The 21,550-nt window shown below is 39.4% G+C and overlaps 4 protein-coding genes across 4 annotated transcripts; 2 read left to right on the top strand and 2 right to left on the bottom strand.

The window, feature by feature from the left end:
* The first annotated feature begins 1,661 nt into the window (after positions 1–1,661).
* LOC103942782 (nitrile-specifier protein 5) lies at positions 1,662–4,009 on the top strand. Its single transcript, XM_048578249.1, is given in 3 exon segments — positions 1,662–1,819; positions 2,824–3,067; positions 3,070–4,009. Coding segments are annotated over 3 exon segments (981 nt in total). The 5' UTR covers positions 1,662–1,789; the 3' UTR covers positions 3,777–4,009.
* A 666-nt stretch (positions 4,010–4,675) lies between these two features.
* LOC103944492 lies at positions 4,676–5,573 on the top strand. Its single transcript, XM_009354952.3, has one exon. The coding sequence runs from the start codon at positions 4,920–4,922 to the stop codon at positions 5,334–5,336; it is 417 nt and encodes a 138-aa protein (XP_009353227.2). The 5' UTR covers positions 4,676–4,919; the 3' UTR covers positions 5,337–5,573.
* Positions 5,574–6,191: 618 nt separating this feature from the next.
* LOC125474463 (fasciclin-like arabinogalactan protein 21) lies at positions 6,192–8,233 on the bottom strand. The gene has a single exon (XM_048578248.1). It carries the CDS (start codon positions 7,551–7,553, stop codon positions 6,492–6,494), a length of 1,062 nt encoding a protein of 353 aa, XP_048434205.1. The 5' UTR covers positions 7,554–8,233; the 3' UTR covers positions 6,192–6,491.
* An 11,360-nt stretch (positions 8,234–19,593) lies between these two features.
* Positions 19,594–21,143, bottom strand: LOC125474462 (fasciclin-like arabinogalactan protein 2). The gene is made up of 2 exons (XM_048578247.1): positions 20,540–21,143; positions 19,594–20,444 (listed from the first exon to the last, which is right to left on the bottom strand). Exons 1-2 carry the CDS (start codon positions 21,056–21,058, stop codon positions 19,794–19,796), a joined length of 1,170 nt encoding a protein of 389 aa, XP_048434204.1. The 5' UTR covers positions 21,059–21,143; the 3' UTR covers positions 19,594–19,793.
* Positions 21,144–21,550: the final 407 nt, after the last annotated feature.

The following is a 21,550-nucleotide window of genomic DNA, read 5'->3' as shown; positions in this document are numbered from 1 at the left end:
AAGCGCTTTTGTAGGAAGAGAAAGTGCATATGATCATGGTAGTTCTTTCTACATCAGCACTTCCCCAGTCCCCCTAACAGGCCATTCATGTGGCCGGTTGAAAATTGCTTTTCTAGAAAACACTTTTGCTTATTAGAGCTTTTAAACTGCTATGAAAGGGACTAAAACACCTGCCTCCAATGGTTTTAAAACATGCTGCCTCATGCCCTTGACATCCATGGAATCTTGAGTTATTAAATATTTTTTAGGGTATTGTTCTCTTTTTTCATATAATAAAACAAATTGATGCCATAAAAAATAACAAATTAAAATCCAATAGAAATATTAAAAGAAAATGATAAGTCCTTCCAGGTGAGGTTAAACTCGATTTCACAAAATATTTAAATATAAGAGGCAATTTGATTAATTGATTTTGTTTTTTCCACAACCAAAAATGATATTTCGTCCAAATCCATTTCAAATATAATATGGGAACCGCCGCATCCCATGCCTTTCATATCACATTTTTGGTCCTCTAATTGGAACCTATTTTTCAATTTGGTCCATATCCTTTTATTTTTGGAAATGTAACATTTGTTATGTTAGAAATTAAGTACCACAAATCTATAATTGTTAATTTGTTATTGTTCTTTTCGTCAACTCTGTTAGAATTTCCGTCAAAATGAGAAAAATTATAGCAATGGTCCCTTAACTTTAACCCAATTGGAGAAATAGTCCTTTAAATTTAAAACAATTGGAGAAATGATCTCTCAACTTTAACCCACTTAGAGCAATGATCCCTCGACTGTAACCTAATTGTAGCGATGGTCCTTCCAACATAACTTATTTTGACAGAATTCTAACGGAGTTGACGAAAAGGACTATAGCTGCACGTTTTGATGAGTTAAGAGACCAATGATCATGGATTGTTAGTTGAAAGATCATATTACTCCAATTGGATTAAAATTAAGGGATAATTGCTACAATTTTCTCTTACATATAATATCGGAAAGGCACATCCCATGCCTTTAATCTCAAGGTCAAATCACATTTTTGGTAATTCGTTACCAGGCCAAAAAAAAAAAAAAATCACATTTTTGGTCCTCGAATTGGAACCTATTTTTCAATTTGGCTCCTAATCATTTTAATTTTGGAAATTTATTATTATGTTAGCAATTAAGTCCTTCAAGTCTATAATTGCTAAGAGAAACAGACAAAATGATTAAGTGTTGGGTTGATTGCAAATGATTTGGAATTTTGGAGAGTAAAAAATGCCTTCACACATGTGGTAATTGTATATTATTTCCCCATCGAATCTAATGTACTAATTCGACATAATTTAAGATTTGGACTCGATTGCAAACTAAACTAAACTACGGAGCAAAAATGGTGACTATTAAAGTGATACGAACCAAATTGGAAAATGAATCAAACTACAAGGGCAAGAAATGCAACTTAACCTAATTAGGAGCACACAAAAAATGGCGTTTTTTTTTTGGAAAAAAAGAATGGCCGTATCAAAGCACAAATTGGCATGTTCGACAGAAAAAAAAGAAAAGAAAATAAAGGCACAAATTAGCATGGTGATTGATGAGTCGGTAGGAACTTGACACAAGACATTCAAAACGACAAAAAATTGTACGATGAAATACATATATTATATAAATATACAATATGTGTGTGTATACATATACGCACAAAGTAGAGTGTGTTCCAATAGATTTCCAAGAATTTGAGAAACCCAGCAAAACTCAGTTTTCCAGAGTGAGAGTTCTACACTCCTCTCTTCCATTATTCTTCCACTCCAGCCATGTCTCTGGTTCAAGGCAAATGGATCAAGGTATGTTCCCTTCACCACTTTCTTTCATCTGTTGTATTTTGGATCATCAGCTTCATTTCAAGGATTTTGATAAACCCTAATTAAATCAGGGCTAGTCAATTGAGATTTTGAAAGATTTTAGTTCTTTTTACAAAATTAGGGGTATATATTCGGTAGGATATTAAGTAATTATCTGAAAGTCTAGATGTATTCAATCAAGATTTTAAAAGAGTTTATAACGGTGTATTTAATTAAAAATTAATTTTAAAAAAATTTAAAAAGTTGGGGAATTCGAGAGAATTAAAAAAAAATTCATTGCGCATTTTAAGTATTCCCAAATTTCATCTCTCTTCCTGAAAATTTTGAGGCAATCCACTCAAAATTTTTAATGAAATTTCTAAAAATCAGTTAAACTCCAGCAAAATCCTTTATAATTCACTCAAAATTTTACCTAAAATCTTCCTATATAGTTTTAGGGTTAAAGATTGGATCTTTTTACATAATCAGCTTATCTTGGTTATCTCCATCCTTCCTTAAAATCAATGAAAATACTTGAAAATCTTCATGATTTGATGTAGAGGTTACAACTATAATATGTTTTAATAGATTGGATCAGACTTTAGATACACTCTTTTTGGTGATGCTAAACAGAATCAAACTTTTAACTTATCTTAATCCTAACTTACTACTCTATAGTGAGAGATTTTGAGATAACTCTTTACATGTTTAGATCTACCACCGAGGAAAATTTTGAACACCCGGATGAATATCTCATTCATTATGTCAATGTATACACCAGATGATAACGCAAAATCTCATATGTGTCATCAGATTATAACATGTACTATAATCCGAATTGATATATAGTTTGTGGCAACATGTGACTTTGATGCTAGCATGACTTCCATTTCCCCACCAATTTTAACATATTATCTGCTTGTTTCCATTTACTTGGTTAGATGCATCAAACCCCTGAAAGTTTCTTCTGCATTTGTCCAATTAGTAATACTGTATCATTGTGTCAGCTTGATCAAAAGGGGACTGGTCCTGGTGCTAGAAGCTCACATGCCATTACCCTAGTAGGACAGAAGGCCTATGTTTTCGGAGGCGAATTCACGTCACGTGTCCCGGTAGACAACAAGCTCCATGTGTTCGATGTCAAGGAGCAGACATGGTATGTGACTGAAGGAACCGGGGATGTCCCACTGCCACGTGTTGGTGTGACATTGGTAGCTGTTGGAGAAATTATTTATGTATTTGGAGGTAGGGATAACATAATGAGCTCAATGAGCTCTATTCCTTTGACACATCCACACACAAGTGGACTCTAATTTCAAGTGGGGACACCGGGCCCCCTCACCGGAGTTACCACTCAGTCACCTCCGATGACCACCACATATACATCTTCGGCGGATGTGGTGTTGCCGGCCGCCTCAATGATCTATGGGCCTACAATGTCGTTGATCAAAAGTGGATCCAATACCCAAATCCGGGTGACAACTTGAAGGGGAGGGGTGGGGCGGGCCTGCTAGAGGTCCAAGGAAAAATATGGGTTGTGTATGGCTTCGCTGGAGAGGAAGTGGATGATGTACATATCTTTGATCCAGCCCATGGTGAGTGGGCCCAAGTTGAGACAAATGGCGAGAAACCAACGGCTCGGAGTGTATTTTCTACCGTAGCAATCGGTAAATACATAATCATATACGGTGGTGAAGTGGACCCTAGTGACTTGGGCCACTTGGGTGCTGGGAAATTTGTTGCGGAGGTTTATGCACTGGACACAGAAACATTGTTGTGGAAGAAGTGGGATGATGGCCTGGGCTCAAGCCATCATCCCGGCCCTCGCGGGTGGTGTGCGTTTGCCCGCGGGCAATGGGAGGGGAAAGAGGGCCTTTTGGTGTATGGTGGGAATTCACCAACTAATGATCGACTTGGTGATATTCATTTCTTCACTCCTTACTTGGAAAATGGTAAGTGATTGGATTAGACATGTGATGTATGAAAGTGATGGTGATAGTGTCATGTGCTGGAAATATGGAATTATGGGTTGTGTTTAAGTAAGTTTGTAATAAGATCTAGACATGACATTGTGTTTGTGGGAATGAGGTTGTATTTGGTTTTTAATTTTCTCTTTGGTAGTGTGGTTTGTTTTTCTTTGATGTAATATAGATCTGTAGAGAATCTCGTACGAATGAGTAAATAATTACTTAAGTTACAAGTCTCATATCTAGTAGAATTTGATTAAGTTTGATATTTGGGAGAAATAGATTACGCCAAATGTAGTGTTGTAAACTATCATGTGGTATCTTAGTTTAGCAATATTATGTTATGTAAAGAAAATTTACACATAAAATGTCATCAGCTAAGTAAAACATCACGTTGACGTGAGCTCGTTCAATATAGGTTAGTCTCTTATTTACACACAATAAAAAATAAGGAAAACTAATGAAAATTGCTTGAAAATTTTGAATTTTAACGATAAAGACAAAATAAAGGACAAAGTGAATAGTACCATGATTGATTTTCTAATTTAAAAATGTGGTTTTTTGTTAAAGTGAACAATACATGGAGTTTTTCGTTAAAGTTGCTTAAAATATCTTGAACTTATTTTGCAAGGGAAATAAAATACAATATCCATTTCAATAAAAAGATAAAATTACAGTGGCCAAATTCAAATCGAGGCAAAAAGAACAGGCCAGAGATGCAATTTTATCAAACGCGAGGGCTTTTCAGAAAATTCAACTGCCGGAGAAGGCGACAAGGGTAACGACTTCCAGCAAACGAAGATCCAGTTTTCTACTCAGACCCGCCATCGATACAAAGCTTTCTTCCGGTCTCCTCCGTTATGGAGAGGCACATCGAGATATTCCTGAAGAGGCTCTCCTACGTCGCCATCCTCATCGGTACCGTCACCTTCGTCTTCCTCCTCCTCAAAATCCCCGACACCTGCGTCGCACCAGGTTCTCCTCCCAAGCCCCACCTCCGCTTCCCCAAATCCTCCTGCGACGCCTCGCCGCGCCTGATCCTCCCTCTCCACAAGAAGAACAACCGCCTCTGGTCCACCAAGACCTGGCAGAACAAGGTCCACTCCTTCTCCAACTTCTTTCGCGCATTTTATCAAATGGGTCTCCTGCACAACGAGTCCAAGGTCCTCTGCGCCTCAGCCGGCGCCGGCCACGAGGTCATTGCGCTGACCCAGTTGGGTGTCGCTGACGTCACCGGTATTGAGCTCCTCGAATCGCCTCCGCTGGTGAGCCGGGCCGATCCCCACAACTTGCCTTATTTCGATAATGTGTTTGATTTGGGTTTCAGTGCTCATTTTGCTGAGGCATTGTTTCCGAACCGGTTCGCGGCAGAGATGGAGAGGACGGTGAAGGCCGGTGGGGTGTGTGTGGTGGTTGTGAACGAATGCGGGGATGAGGAGATTAGGGAGATTGTGGATTTGTTTAGGAATTCGAGGTTTCTTGGTGCTCTTAATGTTACATTGACTGGATTGAGAATGACAAGGATTATTATGAAAGTTAAGCGCTTACCTTGATTTCCCTGTGGTAATTCTCTATTACATGTTTATTGCCTTTGTTTTCGATTTCGAATTCCTGTTCGTGTGTGAATTAGTAATTCTGTTTAGGATCTGGTGTTAGTGAGCTACTTATGATTTGAAATCGAATTAAGCAACTGCGTAAGAACTCGAACGGATCTAGATATAGTTTGGTACTGTTGTGGAAAAGTATGGCAATGAGAGTGAATGGCTTCAATATGATGTATGCTGTGCTTTCCTCTCAAGTCTCATAATTTCGGGCAATTTACTTTCTCTAGTTGAAATCACAAACACCGGCTTTCTTTTTACGTAAAGATCTTGATGATATATGCAATTGGGGACATTCTACTTGTTAGAAACTAGCTTGGAGTTCTGGAAATAGGCATGTATGCTGAATGTGAATTGATCCATGAACATTGATGATAACATCTTCTTTGGTGGGTTTGGTGATGATTAATGCCGAAGGTTATCATTCACATCGACTCCTGGTTTTTTCTTAAGTCGACGTAGTTGCAGGTTGTTAAAACTCTTATCGGTCTTGAAGCATTCGATTTCACAACTTGGACAGAGGTTAGCAATTTATTACAACAAGTGCTCGTTAAGGTGTTATATATTCTAGTTAATATGCCTAGTGGAATACCTGGATTGTGTGGAGTAACTGATGGATTGACGGATAATTTATCTTTTCCACCCTTTTTCTTACTTTCCTGAGTCGTCGTTCTGTCTTTCGTTAATTTGGATGAATGATGTGCAGATATAAAAATTTTGTGTTCTAAACAGATTTCGGTGTGTGGTATGTGCCTGTGATTCATAGCATTCATCTAACAAATAAGCATGCACCAAACCAACAGTTACTGGATGCTGAAGGCTAACTATTTTATTGAGTCAGTGATACTAACTATTTATTGAGTCAGTGATTCAACTATGCACTGAATCAAATGAGGATTTACACTTCTTATCACATACTGCTTCACAAACCAAAGACAAAAGTACAGCGGTTCATCGTAATTCAGGGTTCAAGTTACTCTAGAACTAGAAGTATTTGTAAGGTGATGTGCCTGTAACTTTGGATTTTGCATGATTTCATATATGAATTGGCTGAGGGGGATGAGACTGAGTTATACTGTTACGGGCACCCGTTGATTAGAAGCCATGTTATCTCGCTGGAGTAGGCAGATGATCCAGCTCAAAAGGTCGGGAGATCCCATGGACAGTAAACCTATTTGAAGAAAAGATATCAGGCGCCACAATTTTCACTCCATTAACGACCAATTCTTTCATGAAATCCAGAGTCCCAGTGAATTCAAGAGGCTGATCATGAAGCAGGGTCATGAGCAGTGTTCTGGCAGGCATCGATTCGAGCTCTCTGGTTGTATACCTCTGAGGCAGAATATGAAACCTCACAATCTTCTCGAGCAAGGGGAAAGGATACGCTTCAAGCTCCAAGCTTGGCGGAAGAAAGATTGTCACAGACTTCAAACCCTTATGATCTCCAAGAATCCGATCAAGAACAGAGTTCAGCCCGACAGCAAAAGAAACGAACCCGTTCGAACTCAGCAATCGGATGATCCGGGACCATTCGACCATGTTCTTGGCATCAGGAACATCAGAAACCATGTTGGAACTCGAATCACAGGCCGGCGATTGGATAATATCCCAACCCTCATTAACATCGCTCGGATCCAAAGCGGAGAACGGGCCAAGAACACCGTGAATCAAAATCGGTCCCTCAAGAAACAGATTCGGGTGCGACACCAACACGTGATTGATTTCCACCGATCTTTCCTTCTCGTCGATTTTGGTGATTGCGATCTTCTTGTTCTGATACAGGGTCGGCAAGCAAGTACCCTGAGTCATGTTCACAAGCTGTTCGAAGGAAAGCCTGAGAGGAGAAGTGTGGTACCGCAGGAGGTTTTTGAGAAGGCGTGGCGGGAGGGAGGAGTTGGAGATGGCGGAGTCTTTGATGGCAAAGAGGGTGTTGTTTGCGGAGGAGAAGAAGAGTTCCGGCGAGAGCTGGAGAAGGGTGGCGATGACGGTGAAGCCAGCTCGTCTCAGAGTTCTTGAGGCGCCGAGGGAGACGAAGTGGCTGATGGGTCTGGATTGGGAGGACACGTCGTTGGGTTGCGACCGCAGAGTCATGGAGATTGCGATGAAGGCCAAGACTGCAGCCATGGTGAAGTAGACTGCTGCGTGCCAGCGAGTGCAGGGAGGCGCCATTGCTGTTCGATTCAAGCGTGGTTATTGAGAGAGAGAGAGAGAGAGAGAGAGAGAGAGAGAGAGAGAGAGAGAGAGAGAGAGAGAGAGAGAGGAATGCTTCGGGGTTTGTGAGTTTGTTGCAGTGGAGGGAAAAACAGAGAACAGTTATAGTTGAATGCAACTGACCAACTGTTTTATGGCAAAGAGACCGAGCTAATGGGCCTATTCCATACAAGGGCTGAGGGAGGCCCAACTCATATGAATTTGAGATGGGCTTTCGTTAAGTGCTTAGAAGGTTTTATTTGAAGTTCAATTCTACTGTCTGTCGGAGTGGTGATTGACGTGGTGAAGTTACCGGCTGAATTTTTTTTTTTTTTTTTTTTTTTCTCCAAAAGAATTCTACTGTCTAGACGATCAGCGTATGTGGACTTCCAGCTGGAGACACAATTGGTTGGGATCAAAGAGGTGGGTGGGACTGAGATGATTTTTTCAGCCCAAACAATTGGAGTATGTGGTTATCTGGTTGTAGACACAATTTATTGTTGGGGTGTTTTGTGCCTACAATCGGACGGCCACCTTACCCACTCGTCCAAACCACAGAACGAGAAATTAGTATTTTGATGAAATTGTAATTTCATATGGCTCACTACTTTATAGAAAATTAAATGAGAGAGAACGTCTTGAATCCTACTTGGATATGGGTCTTTCTCTGAGCTAACACAGGGTGCATGCTTGGATTCACCCTAACTTCAATTTGGCATAGTTTCGAAGAAAATTAGGGTTTCATTATAAAATCAATTGGCAATATAGAGAGTAGAGTAGCACAATCTCTTATAAGCACATGCAAGGTCTCTCATTTCCGGGATTGATAACTCTCAACAAGCCCCTCACATAGGGCGAATTTTCAAACCTAGTACTTGCACAACACAAATCGAGTGATGTGGAGCATATATGACTGTTGGGCTTCACACATGAGACAACTTGCTTTGATAATATGAAGAAAGTTGGAGTTTCTACCATAAAATCAATTAGCAATATATAGAGTAGCTCAATCTTTATAAGCACGTGTGAATAGAGATGACAATTTTAACTGTTACCGTCCGAATGTAATGGATTTGGGTATGAAAGTTTGGGTATATTCTGGATATTGGAAAAACCGTTTATATTATTCAGTTATGGTTTTTGATATGGTTATGGAGGTCCCCAAACTGTATCCATAACCGAATCCAATCCGATTAGTAAATAATATAATACACACACACACACACACACACACACATATGTATGTATTTGTATATCCATTATTCACCGAACCATTACTTTAAGAATATAAAAGTTGCGTTTTTAAGAAAGTAAAGTTTTGAATCAAAATCAATGTTTTAATTTTTATACTCAAATCAACAAGATCCATTCATTGGATCATATACATCAAATGTTTAAGGACGAAATTAATATCTACTAACTTATAATGTCTCAATTGAAAGAATATATTTTTTGTATTGATGAAAATAGATATATCTGTTAACCGATGGATAATCCATTACCCGGTAGGTATGATCATGAATAACACCCGATAGTTATTTTGCAGTTAATTATGGATATAGTTAATTTTCATAGTTATGAGGATGAATATAGCATTTTCGTTCTCAAACCGAACCGTTGCCATTCCTTCCCTCATTTTCCAAAGATTGTTAACTCCCAAAAGTTTCTTCACTAAATTAGTTGGACTTGACTAGAAGTCTGTATCTGTTAGATGGTCCAATCACAATCGCTCGAGTGGTTTTTGTTGGATGAGGATCCTCTCTAGATCTTCTTTGTGAGGATTTCGAAAATCCTCCAATTATACTCGTTCATCGTATATTATGTGATAAAAAATTATTGTAAATATTTTTATTTAAAATTAAATATAAATAATACCAGATGAAAACTGATCGCACAATGTATGATGAACAGATGTAATAATGAGAGTTTTAACGAAAAGCCTGCAGTACTGTTCACTTTAACGAAAAACCACATTTTTACACTAAAAAGTCAAATCTAATACTATTCATTTTACCCTTTATTTTGTTCTTATGATTAAAGCTCAAAATTTTTAAGCACCTTTCGTTAGTTTTTCTTGTAATTAAATGATGATTGGGATCCTCATTTGTTTTTGTTATCCCTTTTTGTTAAAGGTGTCAACCCCAAGAGATTTGTGAACTCTCTCGTATTGAATGAAGGCTAGGAAACGCCAACCTTCCCCTATTCAATATTTTGCTGACTTGGTCAAAGGTCAACGTATTTGTATGTATTATGTACAATTTATGCGAAATTTTTGCTTACGATCAAGGTATATCTCGCTCTTTTTATCGTAATTCGACGAGTGATTTATAAATACATGTCAGTCACCGACCCCATGACACTAACTTTATATACAAAATCATGTGATTTGCCATAAAAATCCCGCTTTCTTGGAGGACTCAAGTTTTTCACGTTCGTGATGCAATCAAACACTATAATTTGGAACCCAATGAGCCATGACACAATCATTTTTTTTTACTTTTCTTTTCTGTTGCAGACCACAAGTGATTTCAAAATAAAAATTGTAGCATCGTATTATCTAGTGAAGATTGCAAAGTACATTTATGAGAATTTCTTTTTCGTTGCTTAGAACGAAAGAAAACAGGTTCACCTTTTATCTGAGAATGGTTTTCACAAAAAATACTTACTCATAATATGGTGTCTCCACGATTAATAATACACAATTAGGATCTATTAAAGCCATCTCCAACCGAATGAGGGTCAGAGGGCTCTCTTTAACCCTATAGCACTCTAAGAAATTATATTTTAATAAACAATGTCAGACCATATTTCATACAATCTCTAACAGAATGAGCCAAAGAGCCATAAGCCAAACATAGCCATGTGACAAAAAACTTCTCCAACCGAAGGGGTCAAAAGGTCATAGGGTAAACATAATTTATTATTTTAATTAAATTAATATGATTAATTAAATTAAGCTACCATATTAAATAAGATTTTCGGGCATATTAGAAGATTATTGAAAGATGTGACCATTTGAAAATTATTGAAAAATTAAAAGAAAGATTATTAGAAGAGAATAGAATGTGAAGAATTGAAATAAAATGAAGTAAGATAATATGTAATGATGAAAAGTATGTGATAAATAGTGTTAAAAAATTCGTCCAAAAAAAAAAAAAAGTGGGCTAGGCTAAAAAAAATGCGTCCAAAAAAACAAAAAAAAAAGTGGGCTGGGCTTATTGGGCTGGCTGGAGATGGCCAGCATGCTGGCCTGATTTGGTGGTTTTGGCCCGATGGGGCCCAAAAGCCCTTTGGTCTAGCAGTTGGTTGGGGATAGTTTTCATATTATTTCGAGCTATTTTTTAACCCTATAACTCTCTGGACGGATCGGTTGAAGATGACCTAATAGTAAAAAAATGCTACGATGGCGGTTAACCTATTTCTTAAAAAAACTTATCTTTCTATAAAGATTTCTAGAATATCTACATAATATTTACGTGCTAAGAGAAATTTCGAGAAAAAGTTTGATAGCAGTGAAGGATTCCCTCATCCGACTTATACTTTTTTGATAAATACAATATAATTTCATTAAAAGTTAAGAATATGCTACTCAGTACAGGAGATGTACAGATCTTTCTCAGTCAAATCACAAATCAATGAGAGAGTTTCATTAAGCCATGTACAATCACTTCCGTAGAGGGCAAAACGAGCAAGCCTATGGACAACATAGTTAGCTTGACGGTGAACGTGGGATGCGGTAACTTCAGTGATCAAATGCAATAAGAATTTAGCATCTTCAATGTTAGGTCGGGTATTAGACATATTCATAGAAGACATCTTTATAGCAGAAATATATCATCTGAAGCAAATCACTTTCCAAACGAAATGTTTTGTAAACCCCTTTCGATCGCCATCAAAAGACCATCTCTAATTGCCAATGCTTCAATGTGAATGGGAGAGAAGACATCGCCGAACATCCTACTCGCAGCAGGCACACATGTTCGATTTGAATCCCGAAATATCATTCCCACACCACCCAGATTAGTTTCCATACACATTGAGTTTGATAATTTCATCGAAATCCCAAATCTAAGAATAATATTCACATTTATAATTAATAAACCAATAAAATAAATTTAACTAAACTAAATCACTAATTCTGTTTATCACCGTGTATATGTGTGGGTCAAAATCATCCCTTTACACTAATCCTCATATAATCCATCAGGAAACCTTAATTAATCACTGAACTCCACCCCTTTTTCTGGTGACCCTGATGTAGCAGAAGACAGCTGCAAAAATGGTAGTGACAAGCCCGCCAATAATAATACCTCCACCGGCCACCGACTTATCAGCTTTCTTTTCACTCTTTTCAGCAGGTCCCAAACGCCGCAAAGATGGAGCTTCAGCCACCACGCCTTCTTCCATGCTCTCACTATCCGACGACGGCTCTGCCGCAATGGAAGCAGAGTGATCTGTGTCGGATTTCTCGGTGGCTATTGCAGAAACCAGAAGGAACCCAGCAAGGACGAGGCAAATCAGACCAAGTCTAGCCATTTGGGTTGAAAGTTTGAGAATTTCAGAATCTGGGTATTATTTGGTCCGGAATTTGATGCTTTTGGATGCTGAAAGATTGAATCTTTGGTTGTGGCTGGGGGAGATTTGGGATGAGCTGGGGGGAAGGGGGGATTTTATAGAGGGGGAATGAATGGTGTTTGGAGTTTCTCTTCTCTCAGTTGCTGCTCAAGGGAGTTTGGTGTTGTTGGGGAGTGGGTCCCATGTGTGATGTGAGAGAGAGAGAGAGAGAGAGAGAGAGACAGAGTAACTATTTTTGGGGTGGGAGGTGACTGAGGTCCGGTGGGGATCTGGGAAAGATCTGATACGCGGGAAGAAAGAAAATAGAAATAAGAGTGATTCTCTGTGCGTGTTGAAAAGTTGTTGAGCAGGTGAAAGCTTACTGGGGCACGAGACAGAGAGAGAGAGATTTTGGACAAGTACAAAACGACATGCAACTACAACTGTGTTTAATGTGTGCGCTCGAGACTAGTAGTAGTGCTTTGTTTGTGGACGGTGGGGAGGACTTTTTCGCTTTGGGAAAGAATGTAAAGGGAAAATGTGGAAAGAAAGTAAATCGATCTATCCCATCCGATACACTATCTACCATGATTTATGGTGCGTGTCAATTCATTCAAATTATATTGTGTATTGGATCTAATGCATTAAGTGTAATGATTCATATAATATATAAATTCATTCAAATTACATTACGTAATTTTGTTGTACGCTTCATGACGAATTAACAGTTGTATACACATCATAATTTGGATAAACTCTGGCTATAAGATGTTTATGGGTGTTGATGACATTGTTCAATGTTCAGGGTATTTAAGTTTTGAGCTCTTTTCAGTGGTCTTAAGATTGTTAGAGATTGCTAAATTGCTTCTTTTCTGGTTGAGGTGGATTATGCACTTATCCTTTCACTTGTTTTAGAAAATTATACTTGCACTCGTTCGTTGCTACTTGCTAGAGTTCACGAATTGTTGATATGAATTTCTCATCGATAAGAAAAAGACATTGCATTGACTACTATCTACATTGCCAATTAATTATTTAAAAAGAAATATTAGCTTTTTGGCTACGTATGCCTTGGCATGGTAAAGTCAATGTAGGGGCTATGTATGTACGTGGGCTCCATAGCCATAACTCATAGCTCTAGAGTCCAAAGTTGCCATAATTTGGCCTATTTCCTGGGGCCGAGAGAACGCGGAGTCGTCGCAGTCATTAAACGGGGTCGCCCTCCAGTCTCTATGGTTGGCTACGCTCTGTGCCAGCCCCTGGAATGCTGAGTTTGAATCATGTAATTTAAGAGTCGTTACTGAGTCTATTATTCTTATTTTCCCCATTTAGTTTGCACACAGCTGGCCTCCCAGCTGGAAATATAGCACCTGCAACTTTGTCGCACAAATATAATACGTCAATATTTTCATTTTTTAAGATAATAAATTTATGTAAATTATAGGAAGAGAAGAATTCGAACTTGAGTGCATGTTTAGCATACTGCTCTAGCTAACATGACTAAATACGCGTCTCCTTACTACGTCATTATTTTTGTTCAGTTGGGTTTCTTTGGTCTTACTTGGCAAAGAACACTACGGTAGATAGTATACACCATGTTCCTTGACAGTTAAGTTCTTTGATCAATGAATGCTTAGCTGCTTATCTAATGCTTCAGTCATTTAATGAATGTCATAAACCAGAGTATAATAGAATTCTCGAGAATACTATATAAAGTTATGAACACACCCCTTTCGATCCTCAATTTATTGGCACATATTATACATTAAAATATAGTGGAGTTCTCGAAAATACTATATGAAGTTATGAACGCATCGGCCACTCCTTTTTCCCATTTTCATGCGCATGCTTCCTTTTCCTCAACATTCATGTGAGTTTGGTTTCGGTGAACTCATTTGGTCAATGCTCCATGTGATCAACCACTGCAATTAATTAAAGAACAGGATAAATTAACCAATACGTACTCATTGCATGCATGAATGCCGTCATCCCATCCTGATCCCAAATTAGCTAGATTGAGCGCCCATGGTTTCCTCTGGGAACCACCATTAGTTACTGTGATATTTTCTTCTACCTTTTCTTGTAATGGTATACGTTATGGACGGTCGAATTCTAGATCTCTAGTCTACTCCTATCTATATCTCTGCTCACTCTTATCACTGGTCTAACTTGGACGGTTGTAGATGATTTAATTAGGTGATGAATTAGAGTTTCATAATTATTAATTAAGCTTTAGATTTTAACTTTATGGAGGAATTGGTCGGTTGTAGATGCTTGACCTATTGAGCTGCTATATCCGTCAGTAAATGCAGCCAACTGTGTGAACTTCACACTGAAGACTAACCCCATGTCCAAAGAGTCTCAACTGCCTAAAGATATATGCCTCACAGACTTTGCATTTCTCGAATCCCATCAAAGGTCAATGGCAATGTGTCTCAACCAGCCTAGTTGACTATGCCAAAGCCTCTCATATTAAAGGGATCAGGATCCTCTCATGCGCTAAGGGTGAGGATCCTTTTGAGTAAACCCATCAGGCCATTAAAATTTTATCCAACGGTTACAATTATTATAACTTTTAGAGGAGCCCCCTATTTGTAGCCGTTAGATAAAATTTCAACGATCCGATAGACTTGCTCAAGAGGATCCTCACCCTTACCTCAGGAGAGGATCCTAGTCCATATTAAAGGGTCCAACTATTAGGACCAAGCCACTAATCCGACACACGTTATAAAAGTGCAGGAGTAACTGTATTTGGTCTCATTCACTTTCATGTCAGTTTCATACGTTTGAGTCTCATGCCCTAAACAAATGAGTTATCGTAGAGAACAACCACTTCAATCTATACTTACAAAATTCTAACGTGTAATCAAGATATATCTCATCAGGTACATCTCTGTTACATACAGTCCACTAATTGCCTTTTGAAAACCTAAGAAGAATTATTTATGTGAATTGTTGTGTTTATTGGGAGTTTGTGGTCCTATAGTATCCATGTATCGGACTAGTAAGTTTCAACTCATATAGTTTCTTCTTTAAAGGTGAAGACTAAGTGCTTAATTAGGTTGGTTGGGGACCTGTAGCTTTTGTTTTTCAGTTGAGGTATGCTAATCGTGCCCTTCAATTCGAATCCCATGTTTGCCTGGCTTCATTGGTGCTACAAATTTGTCGGCATATTTGCGTCTTTGGCTCAATGGCATTGGCAAACTACTATCTCATCCAAATTCTGAGGGCATTTAAGATATTTTCAAAAAGGGTTAGCATTTGGGCGGCTTAATTATTCAGCATTTCAGGCTATCCCAAACTTTAACCATCATTGCAAGCTCAAGCACAGGAAAACAACTTATATGATAAAAGTACATCATTATCATAGTGTCTTGTACCAATGACAAAAATATACTGTTATTGTAGCGTTCTGTGCCATGTAAGTCCTCCAAGTACAGGGTAGGTTTTGTTTTAAGATTGATCACGGAGTCAAACTTCAACTTATGTTTCAACTAAATTTGAGAATGAACCAAGTCATTTCATACGGTTCCAAAAACAACCAAAAAACTAATTTCACTACTTGATGAAATCAAGTAACAAGATTATTTACTAAATTCTAGGAAACGAAGTTGAAGTCCTTTCATGTCCATAATAAAGCTAAGAACTTCTAGAGACTGCAAAGCAAAATATAGATAGAATAAATGAATACTTGATTGATAGAAAACGAAAACATGAACGTATAGGAGGACCACGTAAAGACAGAGCCTTTAAACCAAGAGTTCCGGCAACATTGACTCAAACTCAAAGCGTCGAATACTATATCTTGTACACAAACCAGAGGGAAAGATCAACAATTAGGTAAAACAGAAAAGAAAATCAACATCCTTCAAATACATGTTACCGTTACATAATCAATGAAACAAATATATAAAAGGGCTGTGAAATTATAGTAATACCAAGTTACCAACCATAAACAGCCTTATAACGCCTGAATCATGAAGCAAAAATCATGTCACCGTGAAAAGCTATGAAGCGTGTTGCTACTTTATTATATGTAAAGACGTTTAGAGAAATTAACTCTCTTACTCATGTTGAATATGTAAGGAAGACTAACAAACGTTAAGAATAAAAGTCATATATTTAATTGAGGTACTTCAATATCCAGTAAAATACTTACTTCTACATGCAGTGATTAGGACAAAAGAACGGAGAAGGAATTACTCGAAGTGATCGTCACGACCTCCCTCTACTGTGGCACCTTCCTCCATGTTGCAGAACTCAAGGAAATGGATCGGGCAGTGGTCCTGGTGATAGTACTCCCTCAGAATCCCAAGCTTCATGTCATACTTCATGCTTGCTGTATGCCTCACCCCCATGAAGTTGTAGTTCCACGGGCCATTATCAGGAATCTTGAAGAATCCAAGAAACCAGTCGCTGAGAATCATCTGAGCTTTCCCAGAATGGGTTGGAAAGGTATCCTTGTGGATTAACTTTGCTTCCGCTGTCTCCTGTATTAGCACTAAGTCCCCACTCATAACCCGCCAGAGTAAGCTTACATGCAGCCAATAAGCAAGAACCTGGAGTGAAGCTGCAGGTTAAAATGATGCACTTCTCCCCATTCCCTTGCTTGGTGTTCTCCAGCCATGCGACATCCTGGAAAGAAAGCTGAGGAAGCTCATTTGGCTGCATGTGCATCCATCCCAAAGGCTCTAAATCATTGAGGAAATCATTCTCAGAGAGAGCTGATGGCAGATGAACTTGCTGGTGAGTCCCCCACTGTGGTGGCATGACCATGCATCGAATTGTTGTCGGGTGGGCTTACACCGTGCAAGTAACCAGCAATTTGCGTCGTCATGCCTCTAGTGTGTCCACCAGAAAGGATTTTTCTCCAAGACCTGGTACTGCTTAAATTATGTGCGAACTCTCCACCCTTTGTTGTAAGCTAAAGTCTGCCGGTCCTTCTGGAACAAAGTACTTATGCGCGGTATTGATATTCCCATATCCCATGACTCTTCCAAATCTTCAAGGGTTAGACGCCGATTTTGTGCCTGACCTTCCTGCCTAATTTCATTGCATATTCTGCCAAACACGTTGAGAACCTATAATTTCACTCTCCCATGGTTGTATGTAACTGGAAATATTTGGAATCAGCTGGTCCTCTTCATGACTCATTCCACTCCTAGAGTGTGTCACACCCAAATCTGTCTGTTGACTGTATCCGTGGTCACTTTGTGAAATCAATATGTGACCCATAGATAACACGCCAAGCCCTCCAATTTCTTTTGGAGTGTAAAACATGACTAGTGGAAACCTGCTAGGCATCTTCGAATTCAATCCAATCTTAATACGAGTCTGAATTTATTTTCGCATTTAACCAGCAAATCAAGCAGCCTTTGTGTATGCACAGTCGTTTCACAGAAGTCAATCATAAGACCAATAAGGGCCTTTTCCATTTGTTGACAATTTTTGTGAATATTGTGGACCCTGAGGACATAAGGATCTGCCTCACACGATTCTCAAACACCTTCATGTGTTCATCATCAACTCGTAAGAAAGCAACTGCGGTCCTCTCCTTTGTCTGCTTATTCTGCAAATCTTTTGTGCTGCTAAATGCTTCTCGACTCATTTACCTAGGGAAGTATCCTAACTTCAAAACGACACATGCTGAAGAGCAAATTTGGATTATCCTTGCTGTATATCCCACTCTAAAGCTGTGATGCTTTGAGAGAGACTGTTCTTCATATCGAAGAAGACGCTTCTCCCAAGATTGGCATCATGCTTCATGAGCCTCGTATTAGCATCTCTTGGCCAGCACTTCTAATTATTAAATCCGACCATATTTTCATTATTGGGATCCTGATGCTCAGTCAGATATCGCTGGATAAGGTCTCGAGCTTCCACGTGAGTGAAGCTGAACAACATATGCACCCTGTCCATGTACCGAGAGTAGAACCTGATGCCGAGTCTCAACCTTCGTGTCCAATAGGTGGTGAACTCATTTGACCTCTGTTGTCCAGAAAAATTTGGTAGTTTCAGCTCAATCAAGTTCTGTAGTCTGGAAAAATTTGGTAGCTTTAAGCGACCGAAACATGTGAGTCTTCTTTTGAGCCTTGGTTTCTGATGCAGCTCATTCAACGGAAAACACTTAAACAATTTCTGATATCTCACACGAACTGTAACTGGATATGACGCAGGGCCATGCTCCTTTCACCATTCTGATAGCTGACAGCAACGACACTTCGTCCGCGAACGTGATTGCGCCGGTCACATGGTATAAAACCTTGACTTTCCGGCTCTGCTCCCACGGCATCGGCATATTCTCGAGCAGCTTGTAAACGGCGTGAGGAATGAACTTGAGCGCCCCCAAATACACCCACGTTTTTCATCTCTTTTATCCAGCTTTTTTTTTTCTTCCAAAATTTTCCTTAATCTTTTTTCACAGCAGCTGAAACAACTTTACCTTCCTTTTCATCTAACTATCGTAGACAATCTTCACTCTCAGCTTCATAGCATGTGGGTACACAAAAAACGTGGAAACACTCATAGTAAAGTTCAACCAAGAATTGAACTCTAGTCTAATACCAAAGTGAAAATATTTTTTTTTGATAAATTTAAAATTCTCTTGCAATTTCACAATTGTCAAATACAACTTCAATCTAGAAGGAGGTATTTACATTCTCAAATACAACTTTAATCCAGAAGGAGGTATTTATAAGATTACAAAGGAGCACTAATAGGAAGTAAATTCAACCAAACCTTTGTTCACAAGACCAGTAAATCTAGACCAAATTAGATCCCTAATTAGATCGAATCAAATCTCTAAAATACTTTCTTTTATATTTTTCAACACGCAATTGATTATAAAGTAGCTACAAAATTGCGTAACCTTCAAACACTTCAGAGATTTTTAGAGACAATAAATGTATAACCAATTTCGTCTTGTTTAAGGACTTCTAAACACTCCAGAATTGCACAAGCACTTATTTTTAGTAAGGAAACATACGCGTTGTTTATGACCAGCTGCGTGCTACAAGCGGACCATCAAACACATCAAAACTCTACAAGTACTTATTTTTAAAAAGAAAACACTCACACAAGGAAGCCAACTCTTTAGAGTCTCCCATTTGGGTGTCCGAAACTGCTACGCTCCAACCAACCATGGAGCCCTAGAACAATTTTCAAGTTGTCTGTGAAGATTGGTCTGCACCATCACTAGCAAAACATAGTGGTATGCCTAGTATGGCTTGCAACCTCCCTGTTCAATTTCCTACAAGGCTTCAGGTTTATAAATAACCAAGTTAAACAGGAAAATCAGTAACTCACACTTACTACTCATAATTAATTCTCTCTATTCAAATTCTCTCAAACTACTATTTTGACTTAGGCATCGGAGATCCCTTAGATGACAACCTCTTTATTATTTTGCAGTTGTGGTTTCGTCAATCTAACTTTGTACGAAATTTGCATTCACAATACCCATACATAATCTTTAATAGAGAGTTTCTTCATTATGTAAATCATTATACACCTTAATTACACATCACAACAATATTCTTTTTGTGTTTAAATGGTATAACATGCAAAATAATTGTAATTACACAATACATCTTTACAACATATTATTCACCAGATTAAATTAAAGAAATAAAAATCAATCACAAAAAAATACCCTTCTCAAACCAATCACAAAAGCAAAACCCCGAGGCAAAAACTCAAAACAACCGCGACCAATCTCCCACCGTCCAATCCCGCAACTCCATTCTTCTCACTATCAGCCGTCTGATCCTCCGAATCATCCGACGGCGCCTCATCCGAATCATCCACCTCCTTCGGTGCGGGAGCCACCGTCGCCTTAAACAGTTCCGTTGGCTGCAATACCTTGTTCACCTTATAAACAACCAACGGCTCCTGATCGATCACCGTCCCCGTGATCTTCGCCGTCACAACCTCCGTCTCCAAATTGACAACCTCGCCGTCACTCTGAACCGTGAAATCGAACTTCTTCGCCTTGTCTGTGGCCAGCGTGTTGACGAGGCCGTTGTTGGATTTGAGATCCTGGAGGGACTGGTAGACCGGGACACCGTGGTAGAGCAGCAGCGACAGCTTCTGGGACGCCGTTAGGTTTTTGTACTTGGGGAGGAAGGCGTTGACGACGGAGTCAGTCGGGCAGAACACCGTCAGGCCACCGTCGATGTTTGTCTCGAAGGTGGAGTCGGCTCCGGAAGCTTTGAGCAAGTCGGCGAAGGCTTTGCAGCCTTGCTTTGAGATGATGGCCGTTAGATTCAGCTGGCTTGGCCCGGCAGTTGGCGCCTCGGCTTCAGCGGAAGTTAGTACCTGAAAAAGGCAGTCGTTTCATGTTATATGTCGGTGGAGTAACATGGCAACGTCCACTAGCTGTACCTGTCCAGTGGACAAAATTAAACGTATACCTGACTGATTTGCAAGACAGAGATGTTGTACGGCATCTCCAGCACAGACTTGACATAGAAGGAGTTGAGTTTCCCATCATTGTCTTCAGCTCCAAACCCGACTTTACCACCCTTGAGGTTTGTGATGTTCACGTACCCCGAGGTCCCGGCCGCCACCCCGGTGGCCTGGAACATGCTGCTAGCCAAGGTGGTGCCGTGGGTGATCTGGTGGAGTTTCTTGGAGCCAAAGTAATCCACGAGAACATGGAGGGAGAGCACATTTTTTATGGTGTAAATCGAGAGTCCTTTGGAAATGAGGGATGACATGGCGGCATTGTCGAGGGCGAGGACGGTGATGGTCTGGCGGCGGTTGATCTCAGTGGCGAGGTGGGTAAGGCTGAGGTAGTGGTTGAAGGTGGAGAGGGAGGGGTGCTTGTCGAGTATGCGCGTAATGTTGTGCGCTTGGGATGTCGAGGATAGGAGGAAGAGGAAAAGGGCAGAGAGGGCTAGGGTGGCGGTGATGGCTGATGGTTTCTGCATGGTGGAATGTAGAGGGGATGAATGGAAGGAAGTGGGTGTGTGGTTATATGCGATGAGGGATGAGTGATGGGCAAGCAGTGTAGTAGCTAGTGCTGTACAGTGGTGTTTGATGTGGTGTATACGGTCCCTCAAAATGTTGCCAGCTTGGTTTAGGTAGGGAGGGATGGATGAGGGCATATAATGTATTAGTGGGCCCTTGGGATGATAATTGCATTTATATAATTGTGAGTTTATGAGATTATACCTTACCCTTACGTATAGAATGCACATTATATATGGTAACATCAGTCACTCACACTCACATGTATAACAATGATTCATTTTACAAAGAAACTTACAATGGAAATGTAATTGTGGTGGTATGTTTATTTAATTATGTATTGTCATGAATTTTAACTTTCGCATACAATAGTACATGACTGAGTTAAATACAATCATAGTTACATCTTTGTTGTATGAAAGTTCTTCTCATCATGCATTGCATATATGTGA

The sequence above is a fragment of a genome, unplaced genomic scaffold (genome assembly GCF_019419815.1).
Source record: "Pyrus x bretschneideri cultivar Hongxiangsu unplaced genomic scaffold, Pyrus_bretschneideri_v1 Contig12, whole genome shotgun sequence".
Classification (NCBI taxonomy): Eukaryota; Viridiplantae; Streptophyta; class Magnoliopsida; order Rosales; family Rosaceae; genus Pyrus; species Pyrus x bretschneideri.
The sequence above is the reverse complement of the archived record's forward strand: the minus strand, read 5'-3'. Positions and strand labels throughout refer to the sequence as shown.

Coding starts and splice junctions, on each gene's coding strand:
- LOC103944492 (XM_009354952.3), top strand. CDS start 4,920: ATGGGTCTCCTGCACAACGAGTCCAAGGTCCTCTGCGCCTCAGCCGGC.
- LOC125474462 (XM_048578247.1), bottom strand. CDS start 21,058: ATGCAGAAACCATCAGCCATCACCGCCACCCTAGCCCTCTCTGCCCTT. Junction 20,445..20,539: donor CTGTCTTGCAAATCAGTCAG/GTATACGTTTAA, acceptor TGCCTTTTTCAG/GTACTAACTTCCGCTGAAGC.
- LOC125474463 (XM_048578248.1), bottom strand. CDS start 7,553: ATGGCGCCTCCCTGCACTCGCTGGCACGCAGCAGTCTACTTCACCATG.